Source organism: Scatophagus argus, chromosome 1, assembly GCF_020382885.2.
Source record: "Scatophagus argus isolate fScaArg1 chromosome 1, fScaArg1.pri, whole genome shotgun sequence".
Lineage (NCBI taxonomy): Eukaryota > Metazoa > Chordata > Actinopteri > Scatophagidae > Scatophagus > Scatophagus argus.
The window spans coordinates 2,228,509-2,246,755 of NC_058493.1; the positions used below are offsets into that span (position 1 = coordinate 2,228,509).

General features: G+C 40.7%; 1 protein-coding gene across 2 annotated transcripts in view; it reads right to left on the reverse strand.

Moving 5' to 3' along the window:
• Positions 1-262: 262 nt before the first annotated feature.
• arnt2 (aryl-hydrocarbon receptor nuclear translocator 2) overlaps positions 263-18,247 on the reverse strand; it is a 55,416-nt gene continuing 37,431 nt past the window's right edge. For both annotated transcript variants that reach the window (XM_046389063.1, XM_046389140.1), the window contains 8 exons: positions 16,138-16,289; positions 13,202-13,277; positions 12,621-12,744; positions 12,359-12,461; positions 12,070-12,208; positions 10,018-10,168; positions 2,442-2,587; positions 263-2,300 (listed from right to left, as the gene is read on the reverse strand). In XM_046389063.1, the coding sequence (XP_046245019.1) occupies positions 2,202-2,300; positions 2,442-2,587; positions 10,018-10,168; positions 12,070-12,208; positions 12,359-12,461; positions 12,621-12,744; positions 13,202-13,277; positions 16,138-16,289 (990 nt within the window). In that variant the 3' untranslated portion in view covers positions 263-2,201. The remainder of the gene's footprint in view (positions 2,301-2,441; positions 2,588-10,017; positions 10,169-12,069; positions 12,209-12,358; positions 12,462-12,620; positions 12,745-13,201; positions 13,278-16,137; positions 16,290-18,247) is intronic.

Genomic DNA, 18,247 nt, shown 5'->3' on the forward strand with positions numbered 1-18,247 from the left:
CTGCACTTTGCTTGAACGGTATGGCGGTTTTTCCCTTTTTAAAAGCAGGCTGGTGAGATAAGCAGTTAGCTTCATGAAGTGCACTTTAAGCCTTAGCTTAGCAACGGTCTGCGATGAGCTGAATTTTTTTTTTTTCCCGAATGAATACACAGAATCCTTCTACAGTCGCATCAGGGCATCACTACATATAGTTTACACAATAAGGTTAATGGAGAGGATGAGGACAGCAGCAGCTTCTCCTCTCCTGCTGCTGTCCAGCAGAGTCAGCGATGGCGTGCAAGAGGCTGCACTAGGCCGATGGAGGTGTACATCTTCAACACTCCCATACATCTCACTGTGTGAATGTGGGGCTTCCTGGCATGTATATCAACGGTGTTGTTGGCAGATGCTCTCTGCAATTACTGCCAGAGGAGGTGACTGGTCAGCTACTGCTCTCTTGGTCTTCCTGTGCTGTAAGTGAGTGGTTGATTAGCGCATGTCTTTGTGAGTTTGGGGGTGTGAATTGGCTCTCTCATTAAGGTATTTGGAGCGTGGATGTCAGGAAAACTGCCTGTGCATCACTAATACACAATCTGTGGCTGACTCACTGTGCTGCGTGTCCACACTTTGTTCTGTTTTCTCACACACATGCACACATAGGAAACACACTGATTATTAATTGCTCATTATTCATAAATGGACTTCAACATGACTACTGAACCGACACTAAAGCAGCCTGTGTGAGCTGTGAGGGCCTACTGACTGATGACACAGGCAGCCTAAATGTGTGACCCACTGCGTGTTATTACCTCACTGTGGTATGAATTGTTTAAATGAACACATCATGCTTAGGACTATGGGCACTCACATCTTACATTTTACACATGCACAGAGCCTGTCCATGTTTTGAAATCATGTTCTCCTGAGTTACAGCCACAGTTGAGCAAGAACTCTGATACCTTTGGGTAACTATTCTGGAGCAGTACAAGGCTAAATTCCTCAGCAGATAAGTAATGATTAATTACCATGGTGTTTCTTTGTATCATTACAGTTAAATGAACACCGTGGGCAGAACTCTACATCACCACTGTCTTGTTTACTCAAGAAATCACTTTTTAAGTCGATTTACTGCAGTAATGAACTTCAGATTCAGCTGTCCAGAAACATCTGTAAAACATCTGCATAACACAATTTGGAAAGAATAATAGACATTACTTAATGTCAATCCTGTTGAGGAATGAATACTACAAGTGTCAAAGGGGACGGGAAGTGCTGACAAATATAATGTCACAACGATACAGGTTTCCAAAATAGAAAAAGTTTCACTTTGTCCGATCCAAAAGAGAATCTTGGTCTCCGCCAAGTAGAGCTGTAGTCATCTGACTGACCTCCTCTGGTCATGCTGATGCTGAGAGTTTAAAGGAACAATTCAGCGAAAAAGCAAGTGTACATGCGGTGGATGACGGGATCAGCACGTTTTTACCTGCTACACAGAAGCTTGTGTCACATCTCGTGATGTGCTCCCATGTGGGACGGGGTCCGTGCTATCGCTTTTAGCTTAGTGGCTACAGCGACAATTTCATATCGAGAAAGGGGTGTAAATAAAGTCTTTTTAAATCAATATGAGATCTCAGCTTCCAGAGACTTGGATTACACTGGATCAGCCGCATGATCCGTTTTTTTTCTTTTATTTTGGGGTTGTTTATCATGTTTTAAAAGTCCCCAGGCTTTTCAGTGGTTGTTGCTGTGAAGCTCTAGAAATGTTTTGTGGACTGAGAAACTCCACCTGACTATCCATCGGGTGGCGTTTTAATAGATACTGACTGCACTTTCACTTGTGAGCGAACCGTTCTGGTAACAGTCCCAGCGATTAGAATGTCCCAGGCTCTGCCATTTGTTCAAAGCGCTGATTACTGACAGACACATAAACAGACAAAGAGCTCACACAGGTTGGCTGATGTTCCTTCCATCCGACAGCAGGGATCCTCTTTGCAGCGATGAGGTATGCGTATGTTCACAGATACATACTGCAGGCCTCGGAACCCAAACGTTAGGGGACTGTGTGTTTATATGTGTGCGAATGACAAGTGTACCCAGACATTCACCGTGCTGCACATCAACTGTCTGTTGGTGATCCAGCAATATAGAAAAATGAGTGAAGATGAGATGAATGCAAACATCAGTCCAGTTCTGAGAGGGAGAGAGATCAGGGGAGGGGGATTTTACTCGGAGAAAGGCGGGAACATGCCGAGGTCAGCGAAGTCCTCAATGTTGTAGTTGGCTGTTCCCTGGGTGGGATCTCCAGCCATGGGTAACATGTCCTGCAGAGACACAGGGAGGGTTAGTCACAGATCTTATCAGACATATTACATATCTGTGTACACTGGACAGCAGCCTGCAGCTGGAAGAAGCGCTCACACACTACGTGAGCGCGTCTCAGTGTGTGTGTGTGCGTGTGTTACCTGGAAGACTTCTGTCTGGCTGGGGTTGGGGTGTGTGTGCTGTTCCCCGGCCTGCTGGGAGTGATGCTGGTTCTGCCACTGGGACCAGACCTCACTGGGACGACCCTGGAACTGGGCTCCACTCTGACTGCTCTCCCCTGACACATCTGCAAACACACACACACACACACACATATGATATGACCATTATTCCCTGAGATTCCTGGACATCCAGACATCACAGGAGCTGGACCTGGGTATTAAACAAAAAACAAAACCTAAACAAAATCCTACATACAGACTGGGGGTGTGTCGCCACCGCTGTAGTGAACAAGGTGGGGTGCAAATACACAACTTTGACACAACTTCCTTCCTCAACCTGACTATCTCCAGGAAGTTGCAGTGACGGACAACCAAATGAAACACACCACGACCCTGAATAAAATTACAGATTTCTTTGGGTTTGGACATGTCTGGAAACAGTTTTGGGATGATGTAAGTACATAAATATATAACAAAGATATGGCGCTTTTTAGACATTTTGATGTGGAAATGTTACATATTATATTTTAACATCTTTAGGTGAAATATTAATGCTGAAATATTAATGGCATTATTATAAACTGAATCTCTGTAGTCAGGCTAAACAACTTATTAAAAGACATCCACTGGGTTTGCTGCATTTGAAACTGTTTTCTGTCACACTACATGATCAGTTCAGTTAATGAATCAATGAAGAAAATATTAATTAGCTTTAATCCTATTTGTAGTGGCAACACAAGTTTCAGTAACAGTAAAGAGTCAGTAATAGTTCAGTGAGATCCTGGATTGCTGTGTGTGCTAAGGCACGGTGGGTATTTTGCCCTTGAGATATTAGTTTGGAGCATATCATCTACACAGCAGAAAGAAAGTGAATAAAGTGAGTAGATGACAGAGACTAATTCTCTAATATTCCCCAGTACAATATGTGGTTTTCGAGTTGAAGGAGCTTTATCAAACTGTCACTGCTCACATTCTGTAACGCAAACAGATGATGCTGAACTTGCATCAGCGTGGGAGGAGGTTGGTATTAGAGAAGTCAGAAGTTACAGATGTTTTCCTCCCACACTAGCACACACTTCAGCAGTTGTTACGCGACACGACTATTGGATACACCCCGTTTTGTGAAGGATGACACTCTTGTGCCAGCTGCAGGGGCCCAGAGTGGCAATGGTTTCTGTTGCTCTGACCAGCAGTTCAAAACATCTAACATTTCATATAAGCAACACAACTACTGCTGGGAATCTGTGCTTTAAGATGAATTTTCCTCAGGATCAATAAAGTATCTATCTATCTAACAATAAAAGATCCAGTGCCAAGCAAGAACAAAACTTGTCCAGTCAAACGATTCCTGCATTTCACTCTGTTTGTACCCACATATGGAAAAAAAAAAAGACTATTTGTTTGGTTTTGCTAGCAGCCAATCACCGCAAATGTTCTTAGATTCAATGCAACATGCACCTGGCCCACTATCGCAGCAGTTATAAGTTTCTACCTTGTTCTCTGCACAGGAGTACACCTCTGCCCGTCACTGTTTCATCTACAACAATCTGTAGTGCAAATGTTTTGCTCCTTAAATTAGTAAAAATTACAGTGTGTGAATGTTAAAAAACTCTTTAGCTGTCCCAGTGAGTCACTGGTCGCTTAACTGTAATTTTGCGATGCCTAGTGTCTACTCAGCCAAAGCTTACACTCCACTATACTATAACACCACATCCGAAGAGGATGTACGTGGAAGAAATACTGCATTTACGCCATCAGCAAGTTAATACAGGAGCAGCTCATCAAACTGAGGCTACTTATCAAACAGGACTGACTGCTCTAAAGAACACAGAGGGCCTGTCTCTGATATAGTCCTATGTCAAATAAATGCATGTGTTTCTTAGCAGCTGAAGTATTTCAATAACTAATGACTCTTTGAGAAGTTGTAGTTGAAATTTACATAAAAAGTTTCTCTGAAGTCTCTAACAACACATTCAGATAATAGTAAGAGTGTGAGCTTTATGAACTCTCTCACTCATGCACCGACAATCACATTCCCTGACTGACAACGCTGAGCAGCAGCTACACACTTCTACATGATATATCAATCTACAAATATTCACACGCATACACGCACTTTCCCCGCAAGGCTGTTTTGAGAGTCTACTGAGTCTATCACAGCAAAGCAGATTAGTAAGCTGTGTGCCTCTCCCTGCAGAGGACCATTCTCGCTGTTTCACAATAATAAACGAAAATGCTCATCTCATCTCCACGCAAGAAGCAAGCAAGCAAGGGTCTGAGCTGCTGATGGGGAGAGGAAAGAGAGCACATGTAAAAAATAGAGACAGAAAAGTAATTAACCAAACACACAGCAGGCTGTGTACACGTGAAATGGAAAGCAGACAAGATAAGAAAAAAAACAAGAGCTTATCATCAAAAGAACACTGAAAAACAAATGCAACAACAGAGCCAATGAATAGCACTGACCGTCACTGACACCAACCGAGTAACAATATATGTACTGTCATAATCAAATGCAGAAAATGTTCCTCAATGAACAAAAGAGAGGAAATAAAGAATGAATAAATGAGGCTGTTTCGGGAGATAATCCATTTGGCTAATGTGTGAGTCCATTAAAAGGCCATCAAGTGGCAGTGCATGCTGGACATGCTTCATTCCTAAATGTGGACAACAAACGGCAGGGGGCCTAAGCAGCTGGCTGATGAGCCATCACCGACTGAACACGCACTCAAGCATCCACAACTTTTCACGTCCTATACTTCCACTTTTAGCCACACGAGCAGGAAGACGTCGGTCAGCTGGTCGGACAGCTACTTTGATTCAGAGTGAAATTTCTCAACTGTGGACAATTCTTCAACAATAACTGAAGAAATTCTTGTAATTTCTGCTAATTATTCTCAGCGTGTCAGTCTGTGCAGTAGTGGTCAGGTGGTGCAGCAAAGGTCTAGTTGTTCTCAGACATTTTAATGTGCAAATGTTACATATTACGCCTTTAACAATCAACCAACCGATGAAAGACAGAAAGAAATGAAGAAAGACTCACTGATCTATGGCATGCTTTCCTGGTGGGTTTTCACAATCTAAACTGCACTATGAACTGCACAAATAATTGCACAATAATTCAAATTCCTTTAAGAAACATATTTTTTTGTGTGTGTGTGTAACATCGCTTGTGGTCACTTTCTAGGGGATTAAAAGTTCATGCCTTCAAGAGTAACGAGTAGTAAGACAGCAGAGCGTAGCGTGAAGAGTGTAGTGTGTGTAGGAGGTTGTGTATGTTTAAATGAATGTGTCCTCTGGGGTTAAAGAGGATATTGAGTTTCTAAGGTCAATCTCTACCATTTTATGCTTGACACTGTGGTATGATACGCAGTCACAAACACTTAAATTAGTCTACAACAACATCTCTGCAAATGCTTGTGTAACACAGTTGTATGAAGCAAACTTGCATCTTTTTGTTTGACGCACTACACCTGGTAAATAAATACGCTTCCCAACATCCACAGCCTTTCTGTACGGGTTTTTTTTGTTTTGTCTGTGTGCAACGTCATAGTCTCTGAGCAGCACATGACCACTCTTTCTCATGCTCACAGCTTATGGTTGAGCCAAATATATTCTTGAGACACTCTCAAATACTGCTATTGAGTTTCTAAGCAGGCAGTTGAATTGGAATTTAATGAAGATCTGAATTTTGACTAATTTCTGAGAATACCCCAGCATGTAGACGACTCAATGAACCCACTCTGACACAACATTTTGTGCCACTCCATTAGAGAAGATTTTATCAAGCAGCGTTCAGAAGCACTCAGACGCAACCTGGCTGTGTTATTCACGAATAAACTGTTAAGATAGCGTGAGGTAGGGGGGAAAAAAGTCCATAAAGAATGATGTATAATAATACTGCATGGAACTGTTAATAAATGATTTTGGCTCTGTGTGCTTTGCTTCCCCATCCATGTAATTACCTCTGTAGCAGGTCAAAAATAAGCCAGTAAAGCTTTAAAGCTGAGAAATGGATTTCCTAATAGAACTGAATACATGACAACTGTCACCTGAGGCTGCTGAGGTATGAAGATATCAACGATGTTTTCTTTCTTTGACACGGTGTAATTGCTACTCATTATATAAAGGATAATTCCCAATGAAGTGTTCTTCATCGGGAATAAATGGACCTTCTAGAACACTAACGTTATTCTAGAAAGATTCAATAACATTGTGTATGGTTAAGAAACAGTAAATATAATTTGACAGCATGTTTCACAACAACACTATCCAGCTGTGTCACTGCCCCCAAAATCAATTAAAGATTTGCATCAACAAATGAAAGTCCACGAGTACTGTCAGCCGCAGCCTGAAGTAGGGAGTTGAACAGTGAATGGGATGGGTGTTGATCCCTTATGTGACAGCCAGCAAAGCAAGTTCAGAAAAGCAGTGTAGGCTGCTGCAGTTTGTGTGTTACAGCTGGGGGTGGGAATTGACAAGTTTTTATCAATATCAATGCCATTGTCGATTCTGCATATCAATCCAATTCCTTATCAATTCTCTTTCTTCCTGAGTAGTTCATTGAATGTCAAAAAAGGAGTTCTACACAGTCTTCTGCACCAAAAGCAACCATTTTATTTTTTTCCCAAAATTATGTCATGAACATATTCAACTCGAACATACTGAACAACACCTTGACAAGACATAGCGTAGAAATAAAATATAGTCTAAATAAATTAGACTGATGCAATAAGTAATAAAAACAGGAATAGATATTTAACACTTGAACATGCTAAATTACAGCTTAACACTCCTTTTCTTAAAAAGGATACTGTAAATGAAGTAACAATGGACATACGAGTCCTCTTTAGAAAAATAGTCATGTATGCCACGATGACATATTGTTGATTTAATTTACTGCAAGCTTAAACCAGATTTAACCAAAATTATTCCTTAACACTCCTTTTCTTAAAAGGGATATAAAATACGTTAGCAGTGTGTAAGGAATACGTTAGCACTCGTACGCAGGCGGTCGATCACATGACATTCTTGGTTCTTAAAGACAAATGTGTTAGCATGTTGCTGGTTTTTGCACCCTTACACGATGTTACAGCATTGCACTGATTACACGTGGCAGAATTTTCATCTGGTTTGGTGAAATGGAGCCAGGCTTTAGATCGCTTTCTCCTCCCCATCATGCTGCCTGGTGGTGTGGTTGAAGATCTGAGTCGTTGCAGAGAGCGCGACGCAAATGTACCGCCACGCAAAATTTCGGGAAAAACGGAAAACGTCGTGCAGGGAAATGAGAGAATCGTTAAGAAGAATCGATAACGTTGGAGGCGTACCGATGGAATCGTTTAGTTGGAACCAGTTCTGAGTCGGAACCCATTGTCGATTCTCATTCCTAGGTGAGGATGAGACTCCTAAGGACTACAGTGTTGATTTTCAGTTTATACTGGTTTCATGTGATTTGTTGAGGTGTGCACACCACACACTGACTACTTAGTAGTAAGTAATTAGAATGTATTAATCAAGCATAAATTTAGATGCACACTACAGAGATGTTGGTGATTGATGTTGCTGGTATGCTTCAACAGCATGTTAAAAGATCTTTCTGAGCTCAGCAGCACACTGAGGTATAAATGTTCGGTACCTGAAAGTTTTTGAAAAAAGGAATGAAGTACCTGCCAATCCTCATTTTACCACCAAGAATAAACTTGAGTGCTGCTGCATAGGCAAATTAGTAAAAGAACGTTAATGATGCCCTTACAGCACATGTGTCAAACCGGTCCACAGGAGGGCCGGTGTGGCTGCAGGTTTTTGTGCCAACCAACCAAGAGCACACCGTTTGACCAATCAACTGTCTGAAGACGGAGATCAGTTGATTAAATGAGTCAAGTCTGGTGTGCTGCTACTTGGTTGGAAAGAAAACCTCCAGCCACACCGGCCCTCCTGTGGACCGGTTTGACATGCCTGCCTTACAGAGACAGGACAGGTGGAAACAATTTGGATTGTTCGTAGATTACAATTTGTGACATAAATGGCGAAGCTAATGGACGCTCACATTTGTATTCTACTGGTCCACATGTTGAAAATGATACTCGAACTACAACACAGAATTCAGAACATCAAAAGTTCCACTGACAGGTTGTTGCTATGATGTGTCCTCATGGAAAACTAATTTTATAATCTACACAATAGCTACAATATATTCTTCAATTTTATATTCTCTGATTTCAATGCAAAAAACACTTGTAAATGGATTATAAAATAAAACAAAAGCGAGGTAGCATGTCATTAACAGCATAGTTACTCACCTCCAAACTGTAGGAATCAAACAGAGGCGACAGACTAAATATTATCTTTTTTGTGTTCTTTTCTTTTTCTCAGTTATGGTTTAGGAAAAGCCTGTGCCATATTCATTTCTGTAAATAAAAACAATGGCGGTGTCACTAGTGAGCCCACCACCATGAATGAGCTGAACACGTCATTCTATACATACCATAATATTTTGCTGTAACATTATCTGCTGGTGACTAGCTGCTCTGTCTAGCAACAAACATCAGTAAGTTCATAACAAAGTGAGAGTCATATATCCGAGAAGCCAAGTTTATCATTTGTGAGTGTATGACCCGTCAAGAAGAAGCACTGCAATCTTTGAATCATGTTTCCTTCCTTTAGTGGTTTCCTCCATGTAAAAGCTTCTTTGACAACATTTAATTCTGTCTTGAAACTGTTTTGTCCCTTTATTACCCTTTGTTGTTGTTTGTTTTGTTTTTTTGCTGGCTCAGCTATTTGCTGTGGTTGCAGCCACTTTTCAATTTCGCCTCACCTCTGTGCCCTGGAGAAGGTGACAACACAGGGAGAGCTACACATTTCAACTGTACTGTTCGTTCCACTTTCCAAAACAGAAATGCTGTCAAGATGCCACATGTGTTGTCCAGGGTTTTGAAAAACACACAGCCAGACCTTACTAAAAGAGATGAGTCAAAGTTTTCTATTAATTTTCTATTATTCTGGTTATTCTAATATATATATTAAATGTATCTAATTATAATTTTTATGATAGATAGATAGACAGATACAATTCTTTAGTTATACACATCCAAACATTGGTCTGGTGTATTGTATAAGAATGAAATTTAACTGATTGGCTCTTATTTTGTATCCATTTGTAATGCTGCGATTTTTATTTAAATGTATTTCCAACCTTAGAAGATCATCGATAGAGCAGAGTCTATGATGTAGTATGCTTCTCACACACTGTGCCATTGTCATTATGTTCCAAATATTTTGTTTGCAGACAGAAGTATACAGACACAAGCAGATATCCACAACAAATCCATTAATGCTCTGTAACATAAAGCAGAGTTTGTGGAGGTAGGTAACCAGAGTCCCTGACGAGTGAGGAGCTCAGTCAGAGGCAACACACACCTCGGTGTTGCTGACTGGCTTACAGCGAGTGTACGGCAAGATAATGATCAGCAGTCAATTCTGTATGATTAACGAGTCAAAAATTCACAATCAACAGAAGACATTATTATAGATCACTGGGTGATAAACACGGGCTCACCAAAAGCTGTGCTGCGGTTTGTCAGTCCTGAGTAGGCGTTGCCGCTGGGGGAGGAAGTGGCCGGGGACGACAGGGGACTGTAGGAGGCTGGGTCAGTCTGGTAGCTGTGGCCAGAACCAATACCAAATGGACTGGACTGGGCTTTACTGGACTGGAAAGCACAGATACCAGTTAATATACAGCATATCAGGGGTGTTAACTCTACAGTCAGCTTGAGGCTCAGCTTAACACCACACACTCACACCACACTCATCATTTTTAATCAAGTTTTCTGAAAACACTTAGTCATTCCTTCAATAGACAAGTTTGAACTTTCATTGTAAGTAAATTAAAGAAGTTAATATCCATTATTATGGATGATAAATAATGTACACAGTGACACATCAACATGATGCTCCTTTGCTGTTTGACAGCTGAGCTCTGCCGAATTTGCCGTTTGCCATTGATGTTTAAAATGATTTCATCTGGAAAAAGTTTCCTCTCCATTTTGCTGACATTTTCAGTTCCTGGTTAGCACGACCAATAACGAGTGTTCATAAGAAACACAAAACAAAACAAAACAAACAAACCCCAGCACTGACTGTTGTGTTATTTAAGGCCAAAGACAGTAATACAGGATCCATATTACACAGTAATTTACCAGTAACGTATGGCTGACATTATCTGATTTGCCAGCACTGAGAACTATTTTGCAGGACCTCCTGCCAGCAACAAAGAGCCATCACAGTCCTCCAAATCCAGTGATTAAGGGGGCTGTGTCCTTTGCATGCAGGACTGTAGTCTGTCCAAACACATTCAAGTGAAAATAATTTCCCTTTTCCGGGAAATCTTACCCAACAGTCTTACCCAAAGCTGTTCCACAGCACTCTACATTTATGCAACAACTTTCGCTTGGTGTAGTTCAAACTGCTAGCTATTTTTCACATCAGCAGTGCATTTTTTTTTTTCACAAATTGTGGAGAAATTAACTATGACTCCCAAGATGCATTTCAGTAAGAACATTCTCAAAACCCTCACAGCTAATTCCAAACGTCTCTTGACAGTGAAATATTACACTGTCAAGAGAATTTTAGAATCTGCAGCTTAAATTAGTTCACTTTAATTTTTTTCTTAAGTTTCTCCGGTTGAATTTAGGAACTGAACTGAACTTCTGACTGGACTGTCCAAGGCAGCTGAAGCGCCTGAGTGTGGGAGAGCCAGCCACCATGCTGAAATGAACAGATACAGATACTACGTGATTTCTCAGGTGCTCCTTACACAAACTGACATGATCATTACATTATCTGGGAGAGTACCCTGTTTCTGTGTTAAGCAACACCCACAACACAACAGCTAGAGCATCTTAAAAAAAATTAACCGATATACGATATAACCGAATACGATATCAGTATTGTACAATAAAATAGAGACAGGTTTGCTGCTGTTGAAGACAACATTCTGATGAGCTACAGACTGAGGATTCTTTACCTCTTTAATTCAAGCATCCAGCTGTTGCAAGAACATCAGACTGACATGCATTTTGCGGGCTTTCTGTGGTTAAAAAACCACGTCTTAAAGTGAGTCTTCTTTCATTCTTCCAAAACAACTTAGTGTTGTCAATAGTTTGGGGTAATGGGCTTTTCCAATATTGGGCAACTGCATTGCAGAACTGTATGATCAAAACATCCAGTCTAGTTTTCCACAAATCTCATCTGACTCAGGTCATTGTGATGCATGTAGAGGCTACACAACTAAAAGAAATTAAGTCCACTGGAATGTCTTGACTAGTGCGGCAATATGTAAGCAAGATTGATGAACCTTTTAAGAAACATATGCTTGGCACATTCTCTTAGCAAGGTTGTGAAGGACACACACACACACACACACACACACACACACACACACACACACACACTGTTAATGGGCAGCTCAAATGGGAGTCTAAGGTACCAGAGGAGCAGTTAAAATGGGTATGACATCATTGCAGCCATTGAAATTGTTGACTTTCTTTTTGACACAAAAGGCAATGGTTTCACTTCAGCAATACACACGGTTTAAGTGCGTGTGTGTTACCTGTCCAGAGAAAGGGGGTCGATTGCCTGACCATGCCACCTGGCCTGGGTTGAGCTGTCTGGTGATTTGAGCTAGATTCTGATTGGACGAGCCTGATGGCTGGATGTCGTTCACACCGGGGACATGGATCACAGAAGAACTGTGTGTGCAAACAAACAAAAGAGAACAAAATATGAAGCTCAGCAAGGCTTTACATTTCTCCAAAGAGACACATTACCATCACACTGAGTGACTTATGTGTGTAAGGTGCTGAGCATTACATACACTAAGACACATCAGTAACACATACCTGAAGCTTTTGCCAGAGTGTCCCTGCTGAAAGGGGGAGCTCTGTGAGTAGAGCTGCTGTCCTCCAGCCGTGGAGGAGGGAACCATCATCTTCTTATCTCCCGCTACACACACCAAAAAAATCCCAGAAGAAAACAAACAAAACAAAACATCCAGGCCAAGGTTAGCATTACAGAAATGAATGAGAAGAGAGCAGGCGACAAAAAGAAGCCGTCAGGATGTACTTATGCATTTGTGTGTGTGTGTTTCAGTGTGTATCGTACAGCCAGAGATGCTGGTGTACATCTCAGCAAAGCGAGGGTCTCTTTCCTGGGAGAACAGGGCCTCTGTCTTGTCAATATTCTTCCCTGCCTCATGGACTCCACTGCTGACGCTGGCCACAGGCACCTGAGGGTGAGGGTGAAGGGGTAGTGGTGGGTGGGGGTGTTAGGAGGGCGGAAGGCATACGAGTTAATGTCAGCACAACCAATTCGCATACCTGGACGGACAAAAGTTCAACAGACGTCTCACAAGCTGGGATTGTATCTGTAGCCAATACAAGCCAAGTAACAAAACAAAATGGGGTTTTGTTGTACTCTACTGAAATACTGGCCTTACAGTACTGTTTGAACTCTTATTATAAACTCTTATAATGTCTGTGTTATGCAAATACATTACACAACATCGCTTCAAAGGACAAAGAAAGGTCTTTTTCTGAGTACGACTGTACACAAACCTCTGCTATATCTGGTAACATTTGCTATAACTGTGATTGTGTTCACTTATTTCAACTAATCAAGTCTGATGGCATCTTTCTAACAAGCTACTGTGAGTCGTGGAGAGGTTCTAAAGCAGGGGGTTTTACCTGGGAAAGATCGTAGGCAGTAAGTCCATCTCTCTGGTGAACCTCCAGTTCTGCCTGCTGCTGCTGCTGTAGCTGCCTGCAACACACAACACACCATATACACCATCAGCAGCTCACATTCCAATCACTACTGAACCTGCCAATATCAAGAAAATAACATACTACATACATAATAACTAACATGATAAATAAGAGCTAATGTAATGATGCATGTAATTACTGTAGATGATAGTTGTTTTTGGGGGCAAGGAGACACCAATATACCACTGACATCATAATAAACCAAGAAGTCAGAGAAGAACAAGGCTGAGCATAGATAGAAGAGTATCATGTACAATTGTGTGGAGGATGATTAAAAAGCTACATTTTTGCCTTTTGATCATGTCTATATTCCTGCTGGCTTATTACGCATGATCATTCATGGTACAGTTTGATGATGTCATCCTGCTTCATCAAACTGTGTTCACACAGAGGGAAACTGGAAAAAAAAAATTTTTTTTAAACTTCCACTGATAGCAGCAGCTCTTCAGATGGTTTACACCCCCATTCTATTTAAGATAACAAACTACAAACTACAAACATTTCAGAAATGACGATTCATCAGATAAGACTATACTTGTAGTAAGAATGATGTTACTAAAAAATTAGTCCTCTCATTTTTTCCTATTATTAACATAGGTACAGGTACAAACCCAGACAGGTGCCATGAGGTTAAAAAGAGTTCATTTGTGAGCAAAAAAGATACACTTTTAATGTAACGGTAAATGGACATTTATATAGCTCATCTAAATCATCAGGAATAAAACAGAGCTTTCCAACTATCTCAGTCATTCACACACACACACACACACACACACATACACACACTCACTGTGGGGTTTGAACCACCGTGGGGCTCCTGAGCCACAGCTGCATTTGTGTACTTTATATTAGTTAATTAGTGTGTATTAATTATTATTCTAAGTGCACAAATTTCTGATTCCCGAGTACAAATTCTTGATAAATTATTTATGATTTAGGCCATTCAACTGCAGCAAAAGTTTTTCAATAAATAAAGTTGGTGAAAAGCAAAAAAAATATTCAATTCTGTGAAAAACTAAAAATTCTAGACAGTAAGTATTCACAAAAAGGATCTAATTAGTATTATTTACTCCAGACCAGTGATTACCAACCTTTTTCTCCAATGTACCACCCCCATACTTACTACATACATACTCAAACTAATTATCAAAATAAAATAAAATAAACACTGTTGATAAATTACAAAAAAAGAAGAGTGAAAAAGAGAAAGTGAATGTGAATGAATAAAAAATTTAAGTGTAATCTAGCAAAGTGCACAAGTTACAGACTATTTATCAGAGAACATGTTATAAAACATCACACAGTTTGCCAACTGTAATGTCATTTCACATCCATATTAAAAATGAAACTATCTGGCTCTTAAGCTGCCAAGAATAATTTAAGAGTAGAGTTCAATTTAAGAGTTTATCACAATTCCATAAACAGAAAGTTGGTGATTATCAACTCAGAGTTTGTCTTTTGAGCCAAATCTTACCAATTAATATGCTTCATATTCAACAATAACAAAATGACAATATCTAACTTGACTTTTAACTTCAACATACAGTTCATTAAAGTATAATCTCAGCAGCAGAAGGGAACTGCCTACTGTGTTCCCACTTGAACATAACATATATCTGTGTACACACACACGCACACAGAGGCAACACTAAAGTATTCATCATCTTGTGAGGAACTGTGGAAAGCCATCTGCTTTTGAACTTTTTGATATTCTGATAAACAACATCCATTATTTTTTACAGTGACCTCATAAATCTAACACGTATTCTGTAAACACTAAGCCTGAGGGTACTGTTTGGCAGTGATTCATGCTTCCGACACACACACACACACACACACACGTGAATAAAAGCAATTAGCTGTATGTTTACACTGATAATCTAAAGATGACAGCTGTACATGGAATGTGAAGACTGTGAATGTGAAGGGACACTGAGTGGAAATCTGACTACTTACAGTATACAGTGTGAGTCTCTGACTGATGTTGATCAGTGCTCAGATGAAGGGCTGTGCCAAACAACTGTGCATACCATTGGCTGTGCAGGGCTCGCAAGTATTGTCACAACAAATTCTAAGTTCAACTCACAGTCGTCATCCCGTGTGCAGACAGGCAGTACTATGTATGGGTTTAATTACATTAATGACGCAGTGAAGTTGTCTGCTAGACTGTGAGCGTATTTGTATCTCAGAGCTGCGCTGTGGGGCCTGAGCTCCATTCTCTGACAATAAGCAACTCAGTAGCACAGAGACTCCACACCTTCATTTAACACAGCACAGCACCTTAAATCCAAATCACATTCTGTTTTAGGAAATTCCTGCATATTATACCTTTAAGTAAGTTCACCAAAAATGATGGCCATTTCACAAGCTTTAATGTGTTGTTGTTGTCGTTTTTTTTTTTTTCTGAATGAATCAGCTAAGGCCATTCTGCTGCCTGTGTGGATCCCCCAAGCTGACTGCAGAAAGTAGCATAAACAGAACTATTTCTGCAGCGCCTGCAGTCGTCTGTGTGTGCATCTGTTCTGAAGTATATTCAGGCCTTTAGGAGTAATGTTACCTCCATCACTGTGGCCCTTTCAACAGCAGATAAGATATGAATAAATACCAGCGAGGTTTACGGGAAGAAACTGAAATTTTCTACATCTGCTGTCTGTGCAGGTGTGTGTATGAGGCAGAGAAAATGTTGCCTTTTGCAATTTTTATTAGCAAGTATCCTCCAAGAAAAGTGGGGCATTGAACATATAGTGGAGATTTCATCACACTTTGAGAGCTACTGCAACAGCTTGTGTCATGTGAAAGAATATATCCACAACACCAAGAATAACATGAAATCAAAATGAGTAAGATGAACATACTTGACATTGGTGTTGGTGCAGATGATGTACTCTATCTCGTCAGAGTACGGGTTCTGGAAGGTGAAGCTGCTGGTTCGGATCAGCATCCACTCCCTGTTCTTCATTCGGAAACGATACATTACAGACAGGACCTGACCCTTCAACTTCACCACCTGCACAGGGAGAAAAAACAGATTAATACTGCTGTGTCTAATACGTTTTAATCATCCAGCTCGGTCTGGAGGTGAAAAGAGCAGCAGGCATTGAAGCTACCGTGATCACAGCCTGATGTATTTTACTTCTCATTACTACTTACTGATTGGTAGTGGACAATTTCCACTGTGCTCATCTGAGAGTAAAACATTTCATTAGCTATAATGTAATCAAGTCTGAACTTAACAATTTTAGCAGAACTAGAGATCAAGAACAGAGGGAGAGGGGAACCTTAAAGAGTGTAATTATTAGTGTGGAATTAGTGTAATTAGTATGATCACAGAAATAGGGACTTTTTCATTCCATTCGGAGTGCAGAGACCACAGAACAAACACGGAACGGAGGAGGGTGAAGATAGGAAACCTTCTGGTCCTTCTGGTTAAGTTCAGCTGTGAAGTCGGAACAATGCTATTTTTCTGATAAATAGGGCAGATGCTGGAGTCTCTTTGTCTACATAAGACCAAATCAGGGCATGCGGTGAAAACACCTTTCCCTCCCTGAGTAGGGCATTTAAGCTGCAGCACACCACAGGGGTTGCCGGAAAAAGAAACCTTTTGAGAAACACAACATGAAGTCACACTGCGGTGGCCAATCACATAAGCCAGCAATCAGTTGGTTGAAAGTATTGCTGTTCAAGCAAAATTTATAAGTTATAAGTGAGTTTTCAGATGACCTGGCATGATGGTCTCAAATCATACAGAAAGGCTCTACGGAATACCAGAGCAGCCTATTACTCAGTGTTAATGGAAGAAAATAAGAACGACCCCAGGTTTCTCTTCAGCACAGTAGCCAGGCTGACAGAGAGTTAATGACCTTTCTTAATGCTAACATTTTACTCATTAGAGACGAAATTCAACACCTCCTAACCTCAACTGGTACTGACCTACCTTCAAATGCACAAGCACTGGAAACAGCTGTAGGACCAGGCAGTTATCTGGGCAGCTTTTCTCCCACTCACCTTCATCAACCACATTCACTGATATCGTCATCTAATCATTTTCCATCTTCGGTCCGGGAGGCAGACATCCTCTCTGCGTAGACAGATTTAAACTCTTCCTTTTTGATAAAGCTTATAGTTAGGGCTGCTATAGGCTGAGACTGCTAGAGATCTCCCATGATGCACTGAGCTTCTTTCTCCTCTTCTAATTCTCCTTCCACACATATTCATGTGCCATCAATGCATGTCACTAACTTGACTTCTTCCCTGGAGTCTTTGTGCTTTCTCATCTCTCAGGTTCCCATGGATCATGTCTGGATCCCCTGCTGTGGTCCTGCTTGACACCGCCGACTGTTACCATCAGTTATATTTCAGCATTATTATTACTACTACTATCAAAATCATTATTGTTAATACGGTCATTGTCTCTCCAATGTCTGTTTGTTATGTCTGTTTTGTCTGTGTACCCCCCCACCCTCTTGCCCTCGTCTCTCTCGCTCTCTCTCTTACAACCCAGACGGTCAAGGTCCACACTGAGCCGGGGTCTGCTCTGAGGTTTATGGAAGTTTTTTTAAAGAAGTTTTTCCTCGCCACTGTCACAAAGTGCTTGCTCATGGGGGTTTTGTTAGGTCTCTCTAAAAATCAAATTAAGAGTTTGGTCTCGACCTGCTCTGATTGGAAAGTGTCATGAGACAACTGTTGTTGTGATTTGGTGTTATATAAGTAAATTAAATTGAACGGAACTGAATTGAATTTCTGAAATAACACTATAAATGTAGTCTTCTACTATATCACTTAAAATGGAAGTTTTCTTAGTGCTGGTTGACATGACACATGTCAGGGTTTAGCAGATATTTTCATTAAAAAAACAAAAACACACACACCCACACATAAGCAGAAACATTCAGGTTAGCCAAACTACCCAAAGTTTCTACAGTGTTGTTTGGTGCCTCAAATAACCTTGTGTTGCCAGGGGACTGC